Source organism: Oncorhynchus kisutch, linkage group LG21 (genome assembly GCF_002021735.2).
Source record: "Oncorhynchus kisutch isolate 150728-3 linkage group LG21, Okis_V2, whole genome shotgun sequence".
NCBI lineage: Eukaryota > Metazoa > Chordata > Actinopteri > Salmoniformes > Salmonidae > Oncorhynchus > Oncorhynchus kisutch.
In genome coordinates this window covers 12,486,746-12,503,631 of record NC_034194.2, presented here as the reverse complement: position 1 = coordinate 12,503,631, position 16,886 = coordinate 12,486,746, and the positions used below count along the sequence as shown (strand labels likewise).

The 16,886-nt window shown below is 43.3% G+C and overlaps 1 protein-coding gene across 7 annotated transcripts in view; it reads right to left on the bottom strand.

Annotated features, from left to right (window-relative positions):
• The window catches only part of myo6a (myosin VIa), an 86,900-nt gene that overhangs the window by 60,181 nt on the left and 9,833 nt on the right, over nucleotides 1–16,886 (bottom strand). For all 7 annotated transcript variants that reach the window (XM_031800262.1, XM_031800265.1, XM_031800266.1 and 4 more), the window contains exons 2-5: nucleotides 8,815–8,949; nucleotides 2,769–2,838; nucleotides 2,408–2,481; nucleotides 159–288 (exon numbers count right to left, since the gene is read on the bottom strand). In XM_031800262.1, coding sequence (XP_031656122.1) covers nucleotides 159–288; nucleotides 2,408–2,481; nucleotides 2,769–2,838; nucleotides 8,815–8,931 — 391 coding nt within the window. In that variant the 5' untranslated portion in view covers nucleotides 8,932–8,949. The remainder of the gene's footprint in view (nucleotides 1–158; nucleotides 289–2,407; nucleotides 2,482–2,768; nucleotides 2,839–8,814; nucleotides 8,950–16,886) is intronic.

Sequence of the window (16,886 nt, the reverse complement as noted above, 5' to 3'; positions counted from 1 at the left end):
TTGACAGAGCTTAAGTGTATTGTGAAAATGACTATAGACTGCCCTCCAGTGGACAAATGTGAAAGTGTAATGCATTGTCAGCCCAACAGTGGCACAGAGACAGCTGTGTCTGCATCCCAAATGGCACCCTATTCCCTACATAGCTCCCTAGTACTCACCGATAGCGTAGACGTGGGGCGGCAGGGTGCCCAGGGACCTCCCATGGTACTGTTTAATGGTCTCTGGAGCGTAGAGCTTTGGGAGGTCAACATACGGGTTCACTGCAATCAGGATATTGGCTACAAACGTCTGGGAGAAAAAAACAAAAGGGAAACCTGAAGTCAGAAATACTCTAGCACAGAAAGTAGTTTTTAAGCAAGATACCGTACTAGTGCTGAGCGATTAGTGATTTTTGGGTTCGGTTCAGTTTCGCACATTTTTAAAAACAATATAATGCACCATACATTGTGGGTTGAATGATGTAACACAGAATAAAACAATTAATAAGTCCCATGATGGTAGTGACTGCCCATAACGGCACTTATTAACCATAATTTATTCACATTACTTAACTGTATTTTCTTAATGTATATTATATTTATTTTGTTTTATGACTTTATTATTTCATTCCATGTCAACATCTCATCTCTAGAATGTTAGTAGTTCTTCAACATAAGGCATACTGACTGCTGAATACCAACTATCAAATCACTTAAATCATGTATTTTCAGGTAGAGATACCAAGCAAAGCAACAGCACGTTCTGTCTCTTTTCTCCCTCTCCATGTCTGCCCCACACAGACCGGACACGTAGGCATGCAATGGATTATGGTTATTGTAGTTTAATATTATTCCTGCCATGTTGGAAACCACTACTCCTGACTACGTCGCACAGTTCAGGCTTCATCAGATTTCTCTAGAGAAACTGCGCATTGAGCTCACAGGAAAAAAAGAAACATGGAATTCAAATAATTTAACTGATGTCAGCAAAATAGTTGTTTAAAAAGCAAAGAAATGACCAACATTTCAGTTAAATGCTCAATACACATCAAATGCTTCTGGGGTAAACACTTCTGATATAACACCCAGCTTTTCCTCAAGTACCTAACAAAACATGAGTCACATCACTGCTAAAAGGAATTGTCTCACTGCATTTCAGCCAAACACTTCCATAGAACACAGCAAGGCAGTTTCTCACTGCAGCCACTAGATGTCACCCGTTGGAAGACAAGTGTCCCATGACTCTCCTCTCCCCACCAGCTGGCATCCATGTCCCCCTGTCTGCCTGCCTGGCTGTCACCTCAGAGGACCTAATTAAGTTCAGTGGGGAACAGGATAGCGCTCCCAGGCTCTGCTCTGCTCCCTGGCCAATTACAAAAGGGGTAGACTGATGACAAGCGCTAGCTGTGTCTGTGTGTGTATATGTGTTGTGTCCCCTCCCTGATGGACGGTGTGACGGCCTTGTCGTTGTCACTCTGGGCTGCCTGTCAGGTGGCTGCTGGGTGGGAGGGTAGTTACAGTGACACGCGCTATAACGGTGTGTGTGCACGCGTCAATGTAACGGCCCTCACTCCCATCAGCCACTGGACATGCAGCCCAGAGTGACAACGATAAGACCGTCACGCCGTCCATCGGGGAGGGAACACACCACAACACACACATGCAGTAAAGTACAGCAGGCGTAGAGAGACAGAAGTGGCTGAGGCGACAGAGCTTTAACATGATAATGAGTAAGTGTTCGATCGGCCTTGCCACTACTGGTACAACCTGTTGGAACAAGACTGATGGGGAAGACAGCAGGATACACACTACCGTTCAAAAGGTTGGGGTCACTTCGAAATGTCCTTGTTTATGAAATAAAGCAAAAAAAATTGTTCATTTAAAATAACATCAAATTGATCAGAAATACAGTGTAGACATTGTTAATGTTGTAAATGACTATTGTAGCTGGAAACGGCAGATTTTTAATGGAATATCTACATAGGCGTACAGAGGCCCATTTTCAGCAACCATCACTCCTGTGTTCCAATGGCACGTTGTGTTAGCTAATCCAAGTTTATCATTTTAAAAAGTGTAATTGATCATGAGAAAACCCTTTTGCAGTTATGTTGGCCTTCTAGGCAGAGTTCCTCTGTCCAGTTTTTGTTCGTTTGACCATCTTAATATTTTATTTTTATTGGCCAGTCAGACACGGCCTTTTCTTCGCAACTCTGCCTAGAAGGCCAGCATCCCGGAGTCGCCTCTTCACTGTTGATGCCGAGACTGGTGTTTTGCAGGTACAATTGAATGAAGCTGCCAGTTGACTTGTGAGGCGTCTGTTTCTCAAACTAGACACTAATGTACTTGTCCTCTTGCTCAGTTGTGCTCCGGACCCAAAACTTTTGAACGCCAGCGTAAATACAGGTTAGGTCTGTTATAAAAGTACTTACATAAATTTTGTCTTTACTATACCGCACGCGGATGTTGTTCAGTAGAGTGGCTTCATTCAAGTACATCAAAGAACCTGAAAAAACAACAGTAAATCACAAGCTGTCAAGAATAGGATGGATCAAAATGGAAAACACAATGTCACAAAATGGCATTCCTAAATCCTCAGTTGATTTTTTTTTTTTGGGGGGGGGGGGGGTAACAGTTTCAGGGTTGTAAATTGAGTTCATTACTTCATATGGTGCTGCAAAATCACTTAGGTGCCCATTAGGGCAACTTTATGTGATGGTAAGAAACATAAACTTGAGCTGGAGACTGCAGACTTATTGTAAAACAATAGCAGTGTTTGTGCTATAAACTCACAGTTGTCTTCCACATGTTTGCTGACATCATCCTCAGCTGGGAACACTTGGTTGATCTGGGCCGTAAAGCTCTGTCAAAACAAGATGGACGTGAAACAGGATTGAAATCTGTTCAATTGAAGCATTTCACCATGCTGTTCTCTTTCCAATGCATTCAAGTTGAAGAGTAGTTCAACGAAGTACATCAATAAAAGTATGTGGCCTAAAATACCAAATAACGCATAAAGGAGAGACACACACACACACACACACACACGTGTAAATAAACCCATTAAGTCTACTTTGATTCCGATCAATGTGCCTGCTTTTTAAAAATACAAGTCAGTAACCTTTTCCAAGTCTGTTAACGTGTTCTTTCAGCAATCCCCAAGTTTCCCCAACGGCCACTCAAAAATACTGACTGTTCAGAACGCCTTTGCTTCAAAAAGCCCTGGTGTATGCAGCAGTGAGTGACAAGTCAAGGGACAATGAATAATTCATTATTTGGAGAGAGGCAGAAACAGGATCTGGGAGCAACTAGTGAGGCGCTGTGGAGACTGGCTGCAAGCTGCAGCCCCTCCCCTATTCAGGCCCATGGTTGTTGGTCAGCACCTCCACTGCAGAGCACAGCCACCATGCATTATCAGTACACGTGCATGGCCCAGGACAAACAATACGGCTAGCTACATGTTCCCATAGGCAGGGCTTGAGATGTGAGGCTGGTGTGTTTAACTCATAGCATGTGCTTTTAAGGTAAACACATCTGGCGAGTACTATGGGTTATTTCAGAATCAAAAGCACACTGCAATTGCAAGTTAGCGTGACTCCGTATGTGAGAGCGCACTAGCAGTTCAGTGTAGTTGATGAGTTTCCTTACTCAATCTACCAATAGGTTCCCTTCTTCGCGAGGCATTGGAAAAACTCCCTGGTCTTTGTGGTTAAATCTATATTTGAAATCCACTGCCCAACTAAGGGACCTTACAGATAATTGTATGTGTGGGGTAGAGATGAGGCAGTGATTCAAAAATCATGTTAAACACCATTACTGCACAGAGTTGTTCTCAACTAGCCTACCTGGTTAAATAAAGGTTAAATATAAAAAATTAAGTGTGTGAGTCCATGCAACTTATTAAGTGACTTAAGCAAATGTTTTACTCCTGAAATTATTTAGTCTCGCCATAACAAAAAGGGGTTGAATACTTGACTTAAGACATTTCAGCTTTTAATTGATTTCAAAAACATAATTCAACTTTTGACATTATGGGGTATATTTGTGTAGGGCAGTGATTAAACATGTCAATTAAATACATTTTTAATTCAGGCTGTAACAATTTTTTGGGGGAAAAGGTCAAGGTGTATGAATAGTTTCTGAAGCTATGCAGTGCATTCATGTTTATGCAACTATGAACAAACACAGTAGACTACTTGGATAACCAAAGCTAGTGAAAGATGGCTTGGCTGCACCTTTCTCCTTCTGCATGGATACATTCATCTTACCAAATTCAGAGACGCCAACTGTTTTAGCGCCTAATGACGGTGGTATCTTCTGACAGAGGGAGTTTTGGAAAGAGCCCAGACGCTTGCTGTAAACATTAACACTTCTTTCTCGCAGATGAAAGATAAGTGCCATATGTTGTTTTCGAAAGCCGTATCCGCAAGCGATGATTATTGACGTTTCTAAACATTAAAGCGCATGTGAACTACAATCCCGGCGCTGAGTTAACTGGTAAAAACTGTAGGGAGGAGGCAGAATGCAGCCTGGTGTTTGAGAGCTACATTCTCCTGGCCTGCCCCTAAAACAGCACCAGCTAAAAGCCTTCTGCAATTTCACCTTGTCCATTCCACACGTGACAAAAACATTTCTTCACCAGGTGGAAAAGAATTTACATGTTTAACAAATATTTTATAAGTTCATTTGGGGAACATAAGTGGGGTGACCTTAGGCGGGTTGCAATGTGTGTAGCTAGCTAGGCCAAGCCAGACATAGCATTACGTCCCAAATGGCACCCTGTTCCCTAAATAGTGCACTTCTTTTGACCAGCGCTCTGGGCACTATGTAGGGGATAGAGTGCCATTTGGGACACAACCAGCCCGTGCCAGCTCCCTCCTGCGGGCCATGGGGACCTGTTGGCATCTCCTCTTCTGGGCCAGCAATTTAGGTATCGTTTCAATTGGCATGCTAATCCCTATTTAGTCCACTACTTTTGAATGTATTGCACTATACAGGAAATAGGGTGCTATTTGGGATGTGTCCTTAGTGTCTCCAATAGAGGCACTGCAAGAAGTTTTTAAAACATCCAAGAGTGGAGATGCCAAGGTGACGTACAGTCAGTTCATTCTTCCTGCACAGACATGTGCCACATTCTGGGCCCAAACTGGCAGGATTCCAAAGCACTGAGCCACATGGGGTGACTGAAGGCAAGAGTAAAAGGAGAGTGAGGTGGGGAGGGACGGACGGTGAGGCAATGCCCCCTTGAATTTAAATACATCCCTCACCCCTCCTCCCTCTTTTCACAGACACAAAGGCAGAGCGAAACAGTGAAAAAAAAACTGCATCCCTATTCCCTTTATAGGGCACCCATTTCAAACAGGGCTCTCGTCAAAATGAGTGCACTATATAGGAAATGGAGTTCCATTGGGGACACATGACCTAACGTTGTGGGCCAGTCAGCCATTGTTGCTCAGGCTGTGTGTGTGACATGGTGTCATGCACTGAGCAGCCCCTCTCTCCTGACAGCGCCCCCCCCCCCCCCCCCCCAGGGGTCTGCCAGGCTGCGTACGCCGCTGCTGCTCTGAGCGGGCTGGGTGTGGAGGAAGGGAGCTGTAGACTGGCACTAACTGGCTGCTGCAGGAACAGAAGACACATTGTGCCCCTCAGACTGTCTGTTGCAGCACAGAACGGACCATAAATGCCAGAGAACAGACACATCCCTTACAAATGACTGGAACACACACATACACCGCTTCCTTCATAACAAAAGATCTGACGGAGTCTGATGATTTATGGGCCGGATGTAAACACTAGAAGTGAGCAAATTGAGGAGGACGTTCACTTTATGACAAAGCCACACAAGGAAGTACGAGTTACCATAGAAACTGGGTTTCGCTAACGTCAAGAGCTTTAGCGTAATACATTATCTAGTGAATTAGCAGTGGCTGGTGGCGTCGAAGGGAAAGCCTACCTGACTAGGTAAGAGCCACTTTACCTCAGACACTGGGGCTTCATTCTGTACCAGTGGAGGGTAGGATCGATAAACGACTAAACTACAGCCTCTGGGAGATTTGATGTTTCACTAGTGTGTTAGCTGTTGGAGGGTCTTCGTGTCAAGATATGTTTCCATTAACTTCTCCAGGGATTTTTGGTCGACTTTTAAAAAGTTAATAGAAAATAGATGTGACAATTGACTGTCGGTAAAAATAATTTCAAAACTATTTTACAAAAACCTAGTGTCAAATAAGTGGTTGAAGTGTTTCCATTATCCATTTATGCGAGGAATCAGCAACTGGCCCCATTGCTTCCCTTTTGAAGGTCCTCGGATCAATTCCCTGCCCCACCCAAATTAAAAATACATACCTTACTTGACCAAAAGTATGTGATCATCTGCTTATCGAGCACCTCATTGCAAAATCTTGGGCATTAATATAGAGTTGGTCCCCTCTTTGCTGCTATAACAGCCTCCACTCTTCTGGGAAGTATCTCCATTAGATGTTGGAACATTGCTGCGGGGACTTGCTTCCATTCAGCCACAAGAGCATTAATGAGGTCGGGCACTGATTTTGGGCGATTAGGCCTGACATGCAGTTGGCGTTCCAATTGAGGTCAGGGCTCCAGAGAGCACGTTTACAATGCTCAAAAGTCCAATGGCAGCGAACTTTACTCCACTCCAGCTGACGCTTGGCATTGCGCATGGTGATCTTAGGCTTGTGTGCAGCAGCTCTGCAATGGAAACCTATTTGATGAGCGAGTGTGGCCGATTCCACTTCACAATAACAGCACTTACAGTTGCCCGGGGGGCAGCTCAAGCAGGGCAGAAATTGGACAAACTGACTTAAGTGGCATCCTATGAAGGTGCCACGTTGAAAGTCACTGAGCTCTTCAGTGAGGCCATTCTACTGCCAATGTTTGTCTATGGAGATTGCAGGGTTGTGTTCTCGATTTCATACTCCAGTCAGCAACGGGTGTGACTGAAATATATACACACACACTGAGTATACCAAACATAAAAACACCTTCCTAATATTGAGTTCGCCATTGCACACTCCCTTCTGCCCTCAATTCATCAGGTCATGGACCCTCCAAGGTGTCGAATGCGTTCCATAGGGATGCTGGCCCATGTTGGCCCCATTGCTTCCCACAGTCGTGTCAAGTTGGCTGGATATCCTTTGGGTGGTGGACCATTCTTGATACACAAGGGAAACTGGAGAGTGGAAAAACCCAGGAGCGTTGTAATTCTTGACAAAAACCGATGCGCCTAGCACCAACTACCATAGCCCATTCAAAGGCACTTAAATCCTTTGCCCATTCACCCTCTGAATGGCACCCATCCACAATCCAGGTCTTGTCCTTCTGTAACCGGTCTCTTCCCCTTCATCAACATTGACATTGGATTTAACAAGTGACATCAATAAGGGGTCATGGACTGCAAGCTTTCACCTAATCATGATCTTAATGAATTGTATACACACTCTGTGTGATAAAACACTAGCTAGCAAACTTCTGTACATTTGACCTTATTTTAGCACCCTAAAAATGTAATACTTCCAGGTCAACTATAATATGAATACCATTGTAAAGCACCATTTCTCACCTTTCCAACAAAATAAATGAGACCTTAATGCTGCATGTCTACGGAGGACTGAAAAAGGCAATGGAGCTCTGCCAGGTCTTGTTAAAAAGGGGGGAGGGGAAAGCGAAGGCTACTGAGTGATGGTAAAAAGGGGTGGAATATGTTGTGAGGGAAAACGTTTTCACAAGTAAACCGTGGCTGTCGCGGCTTTTGAGAGTCATGACGGCTTGCAGCGATGACGCAAACATTTGACTATTGATTGAATTAACTATTGATGAATCCACGAGTAATTAACTCACCATTGATCATATCTTGTTTTTAATTCTGCGAGAGAAGTGCTACTCCTGGTGGAAAGAGGTTGTACGGCACACAACGAGTTGCAGAATGCGTGCCAAAACGTCACGATGTAGAGTACCGCGTCAGAGAGGTCAGTTTTCTCATAGTTTCTCCAGTACTAGTGGTCCATTACCAATCAAAACTTGAATAGAAATGTAGTTTACTTGTAGTCAACTTACTGTTGAGAGTTTGAATAGTAGAATACACTAGGTGCAATTTCAACATTTGGTTATGCATCAGTAGTTTCTCGTGTTAGGCTAATTGAGTGACTATCAATTACTGACATGTCAACTAACATTTTTTATATAAAAATATATTTTGTTAGTCTTACTCATATGTTAATACCTGCAAACATCTCTCTACGCCCCATGGCAAAATGGGCACGCAAACCCGCCAGCAACTGCGCCCCCTCAAGATGAGTTCAGATTTTTTTGTGGCCCCCGCCCACATCAAATATTTGCAATTTCAAAATATTACCAGGTATCAAGGTATTGCCATGGTCCGTGCCATGGGGAAAGTTGCACTCCTGTAGATTGAAATAATTGGATGGTGGAACTTGCATCCAGAAAAGCAAAGCAATTCAGGCATTCTTGAAAGTCAGTACAAGATTTTACAAAGCAGTACACCTTCAAAATAAATTGCAGAGTGGAGGTCCCTCCTTGTCAATCATAAGTTATTCAAAAAACTGTTTCCATCAAAATTTGTCACAATAAATTTAGAAGAAAATCCACCTGTCGAACAGCTATAGCTGCAGTTAACATGTCACAATGTTTTTTTAGGGGGGGGAGGACATTGCTTTTGTCACCTTAACCTGGTGCAGTAGAAACCTGCCTACTGATGGCCACCACCACAATTACGCAAATTCTCTATGTGCAAAATGTTACAGCGATGGATGTCTGTTTTCGCAAGGGTGTGTGTATATTTGCAGGACATATGATCGCCTACCTTTTGCCCCTGTTTCAGCGGCTCGATGGTCAAGCTGTTGGCTCCTATGTCCACTATGGTCCCCAGCTGGAACCCATCTGCTGGATGGGGCGCCCACACCGGCTTCCCATCCTCCATTGGACCGCTTGAAGAGCACTGCAACACAAAAGGAAAGAAACAGGGGACTGTTAGAGGCCTGTTCACATTCCTAAAGCCATGAAACAGTTATTCAATTTTGAAGAAAAAAAATAGAAAAAAAATAGAATGAGGAGTGGGAGGCCCCGGTGCACAACTAAGCAAAAGGACAAGAACACTAGTGTGTCTAGTTTGAGAAACAGACACCTCACAAGTCCTCAGGCAGCTTCATTAAAATAGTACCCGCAAAACACCAGTCAAAGTCAACAGTGAAGAGACGACTCCGGGATGCTGGCCTTCTAGGCAGAGTTCCTCTGTCCAGTGTCTGTTCTTTTGCCCATCTTAATCTTTTATTGTAATGGCAAGTCTGCAATATGGCTTTTTCATTGCAACTCTGCCTAGAAGGCCAGCATCCCGGAGTCATCTCTTCACTGTTGACGTTGACTGGTGTTGTGGGTACTATTTAATGAAGCTGCCACATTACCAGCATGGCTAAGTGTGCCTTGAATTCTAAATAAAACCAGTGCGTCACCAGCAAAGCCCCTCCACACGTCACAGTAGGAAACTGACTCCGCAGCTCACAAAACACAGCGGTTCGAACCAAAAAGGTCAAATTTGGAATCAGACCAAAAGGACAGAGTTCCACCGGTCTAATGTCTATTGCTTGTGTTTCTTGGCACAAGAAAGACTCATCTTCTTCTTAATGGTGTCCTTTGGTAGTGGTTTCTTTGCATTAATTCAACCATGAAGGCCTGATTCACACAGTCTCCTCTGAACAGTTGATGTGTCTGTTACTTGAACTCTGAAGCATTTACTTGGACTGGTAACTAATGAACTTATCCTCTGCAGCAGAGGTAACTCTGGGTCTTCCTTTCCAGTGGCGGTCCTCATGAGAGCTTCATCATAGCGCTTGGTTTTTGCGACTGCATGTTTTCCCATATTGACTGACATTCATGTCTTAAAGTAATGATGACTGTCGTTTCTCTTTGCTTATTTGAGACTTGGTCTTTTACCAAATAGGGTTATATTTGGAATACCACTCCTACCTTGTCACAACACAACTGATTGGCTTAAAAGGATGAAAGAAATTCCACAAAATAACTTCAGGCACACCTGTTAATTGAAATGCATTCCAGGTGACTACCTCATGAAGCTGGTTGGGAGAATGCCAAGAGTGTGCAAAGCAGTCATCAATACAAAGGGTGGCTACTTTGAAGAAAATATAATATATTTTGATTTGTTTAACTCTTTTTTTTTTTATTACTACATGATTCCATATGTGCCATTTCATAGTTTATGTCTTCACTATTGTACAATGAAGACAACAGTAACAATAAAGAAAAACCCTGGAATGAGTAGTTGTGGGGACCTTCATTCAGTCATTACCTCGATCAATTCAGCCCTGTGCCAAGAGCCGAGTCTGCTTTCCACATTACCCTAAAAAAGGGACTCACTACTCCAGAAATGTCCCTTTATCCAATCAGGCATAACAAAACAGTCTTTGCTAGTAACTTATTGGCTGGGCTGTAAAATTTACCTGCCCTTGTAAGTTTTACACATCACATCCTCATGCTGATGTGTACTCTTGAGAGAGATAGACCTAGTATTTCCGATGGAGTTAGCCTATAAAAGACTATTTTCTTTTGTCTGTCCATAATATTTTGCTGCACTTGGCCAATAACTCTTTGGCATCTGGCTAACGTCACTCTGACCAGTCTATTGAGGAGAAGGAAGTTCTCCCAATGCGAAGACACGTGACAGAGCTGATGATGCAGGATCATTTGAAGTCAAAGCTTAATTCCTGAAACCACATCAGGAGGTTGTGGGTACATGGAGTATTGCTACAGACCAAAAGGTTGCACGTTCGAGTGACAGAACTGTAGCATTTAAGCTAACCCTTTTCCTAACCTTAAGCAATCTTTAAGCTAAATTAACCCAGTTAGACATTACCTCAACACATACTACCACGTACTATACATGCCCATGCAGTACTCTAATATAGTCACATGAACCAAATGCGTTACTAGAACTGCCTGGAGGGTCGTTCCACCTCAAAAAGCACAAGAAAGAAGACTGACCCCCACCATCTCAGATTGTTCCAAAATCGTTCCCGTTCTTAGAAACGGTTAAGATTCTTGCAGCATTCTATCGAAATAATTTGATCTGAGAAATTAAAATTGTTTGCACCCAAATTGGCACTTAATTTAGAGGATTCATATAATATTAAACTAAATATAGTACCTAACATCCGATTTGGACCAAACTTTTTTCTAACAATGACTTAGACATGAGGAATCCCAAGAAAGTCAAAGGTCACCCATGTAGTATGCAGCTGCGGCTCTGATTTTTGTTTCTCCATCCTGTGTAAAATGTATTCTCAGTGAATTTGGAGAAGTTGATTTTTTTCCCCTATTCAGAGAACTTAGTTAGATTTGTCCCCTCCAACACTAATACTACCAGGTTCTGAACACCTAGACGCTGTTCCTGCTATTAAGTGAAAAATAGTTTGAAGAACCCCCCCCCCCCCCCCCCCCCCCCCGCACACATTGTTAAAGTGATAGTTCACCCAAATTACAAAATTCGTATTAGTTTCCTTACCCTGGACAAGATGACAGCAATCCATGATTTGGTTGTTGGGCACTTTCCAAATGCCAACTTTCTAGCATGTGTCAAATTCAATACAAGTCAATGGTACCTAAACTCAGCAAAGAAAGCATCCTCTCATTGTAAACTGTGTTTATTTTCAGCCAACTTAACACGTAAATATTTGTATCAACATAACATGTTCCACAGACATGTGACTAACAAATGGAATAATGTGTCCCTGAATAAAGGGGGCGGAGTCAAAATCAAAAGATGGCCACACCAAATACTGACTACCAGCTGTATTAAGTACTGCAGTGCATTTCCTCCTCCAGGCTCTTCACTGGCCATGGTAGAACACTGACATTCCGGTCTTGCAGGAGATCAGTCACACTGCTCATTCTGTGCGTGGTGGCATTGTCATGCTGGAGGGTCATGTCAGGATGAGCCTGCAGGAAGGGTACCACGAGGGAGGAGGATGTCTTCCCTGTAACGCACAGCGTTGAGATTGCCTGCAATGACAACAAGCTCAGTCCGATGATGCTGTGACACCATCCCAGATCACGAAAGACCCGCCACCTTGATCCCGCTCCAGAGTACAGGCCTCGGTGTAACGCTCATTCCTTCAACGATAAACACAAATCTGTCCATCACCCATGGTGAGACAAAACTGTGACTCGTCAGTGAAGAGCACTTTTTGCCAGTCCTGTCTGGTCCAGCGACATTGGGTTTGTGCACATAGGCGACGTTGTTACCTGCGATGTCTGGTGAGGACCTACCTTACAACTGGCCTACAAGCCCTCAGTCCAGCCTCTCTCAGCCTATTGGGGACGGTCTGAGCACTGATGGATGGATTGTCCGTTCCTGGTGTAACTCGAGCAGTTGTTGTTGCCATCCTGTACCTGTCCCGCAGGTGTGATGTTCAGATGTACCGATCCTGTCCAGGTGCTGTTAAACGTGATCTGCCACTGCAAGGACGATCGGCTGTCGGTTCTGTCTCTCTGTAGCGCTGTCTTAGGCGTCTCACAGTACGGACATTGCAATTTATTGCCCTGGTCACATCTGCAGTCCTAAGGCACATTCACACAGATGAGCAGGGACCCTGGGCATCTTTCTTTTGGTGTTTTTCAGAGTCAGTAGAAAGGCCTCTTTAGTGTCCTAAGTTTTCATAACTGTGATCTTAATTGCCAACCATCTGTAAGCTGTTAGTGTCTTAACGACCGTTGAACAGGTGCATGTTCATTAATTGTTTATGGTTCATTGGACAAGCATGGGAAACAGTGTTTAAACCCTTTACAACAAAGACCTGTGAAGTTTTTTGGATTTTTACAAATTATCTTTGAAAGACCTGGTCCTGAAAAAGGGACGTTTCTTTTTTTTGCTGAGTTTATATGAGCATTTACACACTTCATGTCCAAATCATCCGAATGCATTAAAAAAATGGATCGTGGAACAACGATGTTACTTTAGATGACTTGGATATGAAGCGTGAAAATTCTAATATTTAGGTATCATTTTCTTGCAATGAATGTGACACAAATGCTAAAAAAGTTAGCATTTGAAACAGTGTCCAACAAAACCACCGCATAGATTGCTGTCAAATGAATCCTATAAATAAAAATGCTAATTTGAGTGCAAGGAATTAGCTTAATTTCTCAGAAATCAAATTATAACTCAAAATAAGGTTTCTGTAATACTTGTCTTATCCGTTTCCAACTACAGAAACAATTTCAGAAAAATCTGAGATGGTGGGCATCATGGATTGCTGAAATGACATGGAAAGACACTGGAGCCATGCAGAGCAGAGCGAGGCAAGACTGAACCTGATACCCACCCACAGAAGCCTACACACTGCAACTGAACATCTGACAGTTTAGCTTCAGCAGAATTATTGAAGGTTCAATGAGCACCTAAAAATGCATGTAGGCCCATGTGTTCACAAGCAGAATTGTGGTCACATTTTAGCTCTCCTTCTGTACGTGTCAGAGAGTTCCATCACAGGGCTGACTGGCATACATCACGCATGCTCATCATCACATCCATTGGCATGTGAAATAAAAATCAGAAATGCAAACCAAGCACTGACTGGACATCTGCGAATGGCGTTTTCCGATGCAGCTATTAATGATGGTGGGAAGGACTCAGTCTAGCGTACAGACCGCATGATAAATCAGGCAGATAATCACATATGGCTGACAACAATTCCTCCCTCCTGGTAACTGAGGGGACAGTAAACACAGTGATCGAAGCCATCGGACTCTGTCTGCGTCCCAATACTCTAGTCAGTGCCATTTGGGTTGCAGTCTCCGTTTATATGACGGTAACACAGTAATAGAGTCACGCCTGATCATGTGATTTCAACATGCCGTTCTGGAGCGAGTACGAGTTGCTACTCTATTCAAGCAATCCATTAAAAGATTCCTGAACGCACTTTAGGTATGCCAGTCAATCTTCACAGCTCACGCCATTGATCAAAAAAGAAAATGTCAGGCACTCCGGCACATTTGAAATAGGTTGAGCAATGTGCATTTGAAGAAAATATGTTACCAATCCCTGGGCAGAGGAAAGGGCACGCCGAGACTTATTTGCCTGGCCTTGTGACAAGGGCTGCACCTTATTCCCTGTGTAGGACTAGTGCCCAGCCTGGCCTAGATGGCTGTGGTAAAAAAAAAAAGAATAAAAAAATAAAAAGTAGTGCACTATATAGGGAACAGGGTGCCATTTGAGACACAGACAAAGTCCTGCTGTGATGTATTGCTGCATCATGGCAACTCCAGCGCCTGGCAACTAAAGACATTTTTTAAAAGGAATTTCTTTTTTTGGGGGGGGGGGGCATGACACGCTGGCTCGACACACCTACTAGGACAATGCTTGTGTAACAAGGAGGTATTTGCTTATCAGCCCACGTCTCTTACGATTTACATAATAACCAAAAGAAGAGACATCAAGGCCAGTAATTGGTTTCGGACATGAACAACTTGAGCAATGCACGGCTCTTTTTCAGTAACATTCAAAATGTAGGCCTAACTCAAAGAAGCTCAGCATACAACATAGAAAATGACATGGCAACTTAAGGGTTGACTTGTTGTTCAGCTCAACGAAACTACAAAATCTTGCTTTACTGTCATAATGAGCCCAGCTGGAGTCAGGTACATTAGCAGCAACAAGGCGACATACGCACTACCGTCATGCAGAGTTCGCACAGCCTTATGCCATCATGATGAACCAGTTGCATCAGTGATTGTGTTGGGTGTACGTGAAATGTCAGCTGCCCCCAAAGTATCTTGTGAGCGCACAACAAAAAATGTAAAATTCTCAAAGGTTTTAGTGAGGAATCTGCACCGTTCTGCCAGAGCTTGGTGTTTATTATCAGATGTATTAGGTAACAAAATTTGACTTATTGGATATAAAATGTTAATATGTTAGAGCAGCAGCAACCAAATTAGGGGTCGCCTGATATGAAAATGAGGTTGCAGGAAAATTTCCCAAATCCAGAGAAATTAATATATACATACAAAGACAATGAGTTCTGTGTGTAAGTGTGTGTGTCTCAATAATCATTGTAAAATGTGATTACCCTTAACGAAAATTATTCAAATCTAAAAGAATCAAATTAAACCAACCAATGGGAAAAGGCCACTTGACCGTTGCCCTTGGAATCATTCCTACAGTTCATGGCTAGGCTCGCTACAAAACACTATGACAGAGACTTACATATTACCGCCCAAAATGTATATGGTGAAAATAATGTGTGGGGAGGCAGCGGCACAGAAACACACATCAATACCTTTTTGTCAGATATCAATTCTTCAAGTGTTAACATTGCTGGCAATCAACTGAACAAGTCAAGAACTCCATAGCTTACGCTCTCCAAATGGATGTTAACTGTGAGGGAGGCTAAGACTCCCATGCATTGACCTCTGTTTGCTATACATCTCGGTGGAATACTATTCACAAGGAAATATTGTTCGGTCTCACAATTCACAAGCATGAAACGGCACAGGGGATGTTCAGTGTGCTGCGTGGCTATATTGACGAAAAACAGATCCCATGGGGTTGAACGGTGGGCTTCCGCAACAGATGGGGCTCCATCTAAGGCGGGACGGCATCTGCACTCTAGTTATGAATGGTGTCTCCCTCTGTCATATGGAGGGGCACTGTATGATACAACGAGAGCAACTGTCGGCAAGAGCGTATCACAGAACTGAGATTTACTACAGCAGGTAACTTCGATTGTAAACCACATCAAACCACATCCACTGCCTGTTAGTGGGATCAGAACATGATGATGTTCTATTGCACGCTGACCAGGCTACACACACCAAGGCTTGGTGGTTATCAAGAGGGAGGGTTGGAAAGATTTTTCACATTAAGAGGGGAACTGTTGTGATTCACAATGGATGTAAAAAAAATAAGTAAACATGGGCTGTTAATCATGATTTTCATGTTCTGAATCATCAAATCATGAAAATTCCTCCCATTGGCTGTTAATCACAAATGTCTTCATATGGTTGGGGTCATGAGAATTTTCATGATTGACGATTCAGAACATGAAAATCATGTGTCTTGGTAAAATGTATTTTGTTCCATAGAATGTCATCACCAAAGCACGTTTTCACCCACTCTGGGCAGAGTGGGTGGACACGCTACTCTCGCTCTTCTGAAGATGCCACAATCTGTCAAAACAGAGGGAGGCAAATATGGGAGAAGAGCTTAGGGAGGATGCCACGAGGGGTGTGTGTGTGTGTGTGTGTGTGTGTGTGTGTGTGTGTGTATTTGTTTTGGGAGACATAGCCAAGCCTATTCACTCTAACCAAAATGGTATTTAAGAAAAGGTACAGTTCTGTGAAGACAGTTAACCAATGGTATTCATTTGAACGTTCAGGCCAAATGGCAGCTGCTAGTTGAGGTTTCTTGTGTGTTTCTGAAGAGGAGCTGGAGATCAAGGCGGACTGTAGCCTTTCCATTCTAAAGAAAGCAGTGTCTACCTTAGCAGAGGAAATAGTTGAAAGGCAGTGTTTGAATGGGCTGTGAGTTATGCATGTCGGGCCTACTCTTCACTCTGCCACAGCGGGAACAAAACAGAAGATTGTTGGAGTATTGTCTGTACTGTCCGCTGCACAGAGCTGACTGTCATGGTAAAGCAAAGTCACGTGGTGGAGAGACAAAAAAAAAAAAAGAGAAAAAAAAAGACGTTGCATCCCAAATGTCACCCTGCGCACTACTTTTGACCAGAGACTAGGGGCCCTGGTCAAAAGTAGTGCACTATTACAGAGAATAGGGTACCATTTGGGACACAGACAGCTTCTGAACACAAAACCCTGTGATGGGTTTAGAAACAATGGGCCTGGAGGCTGTGTTGAACGTGCCAAGAA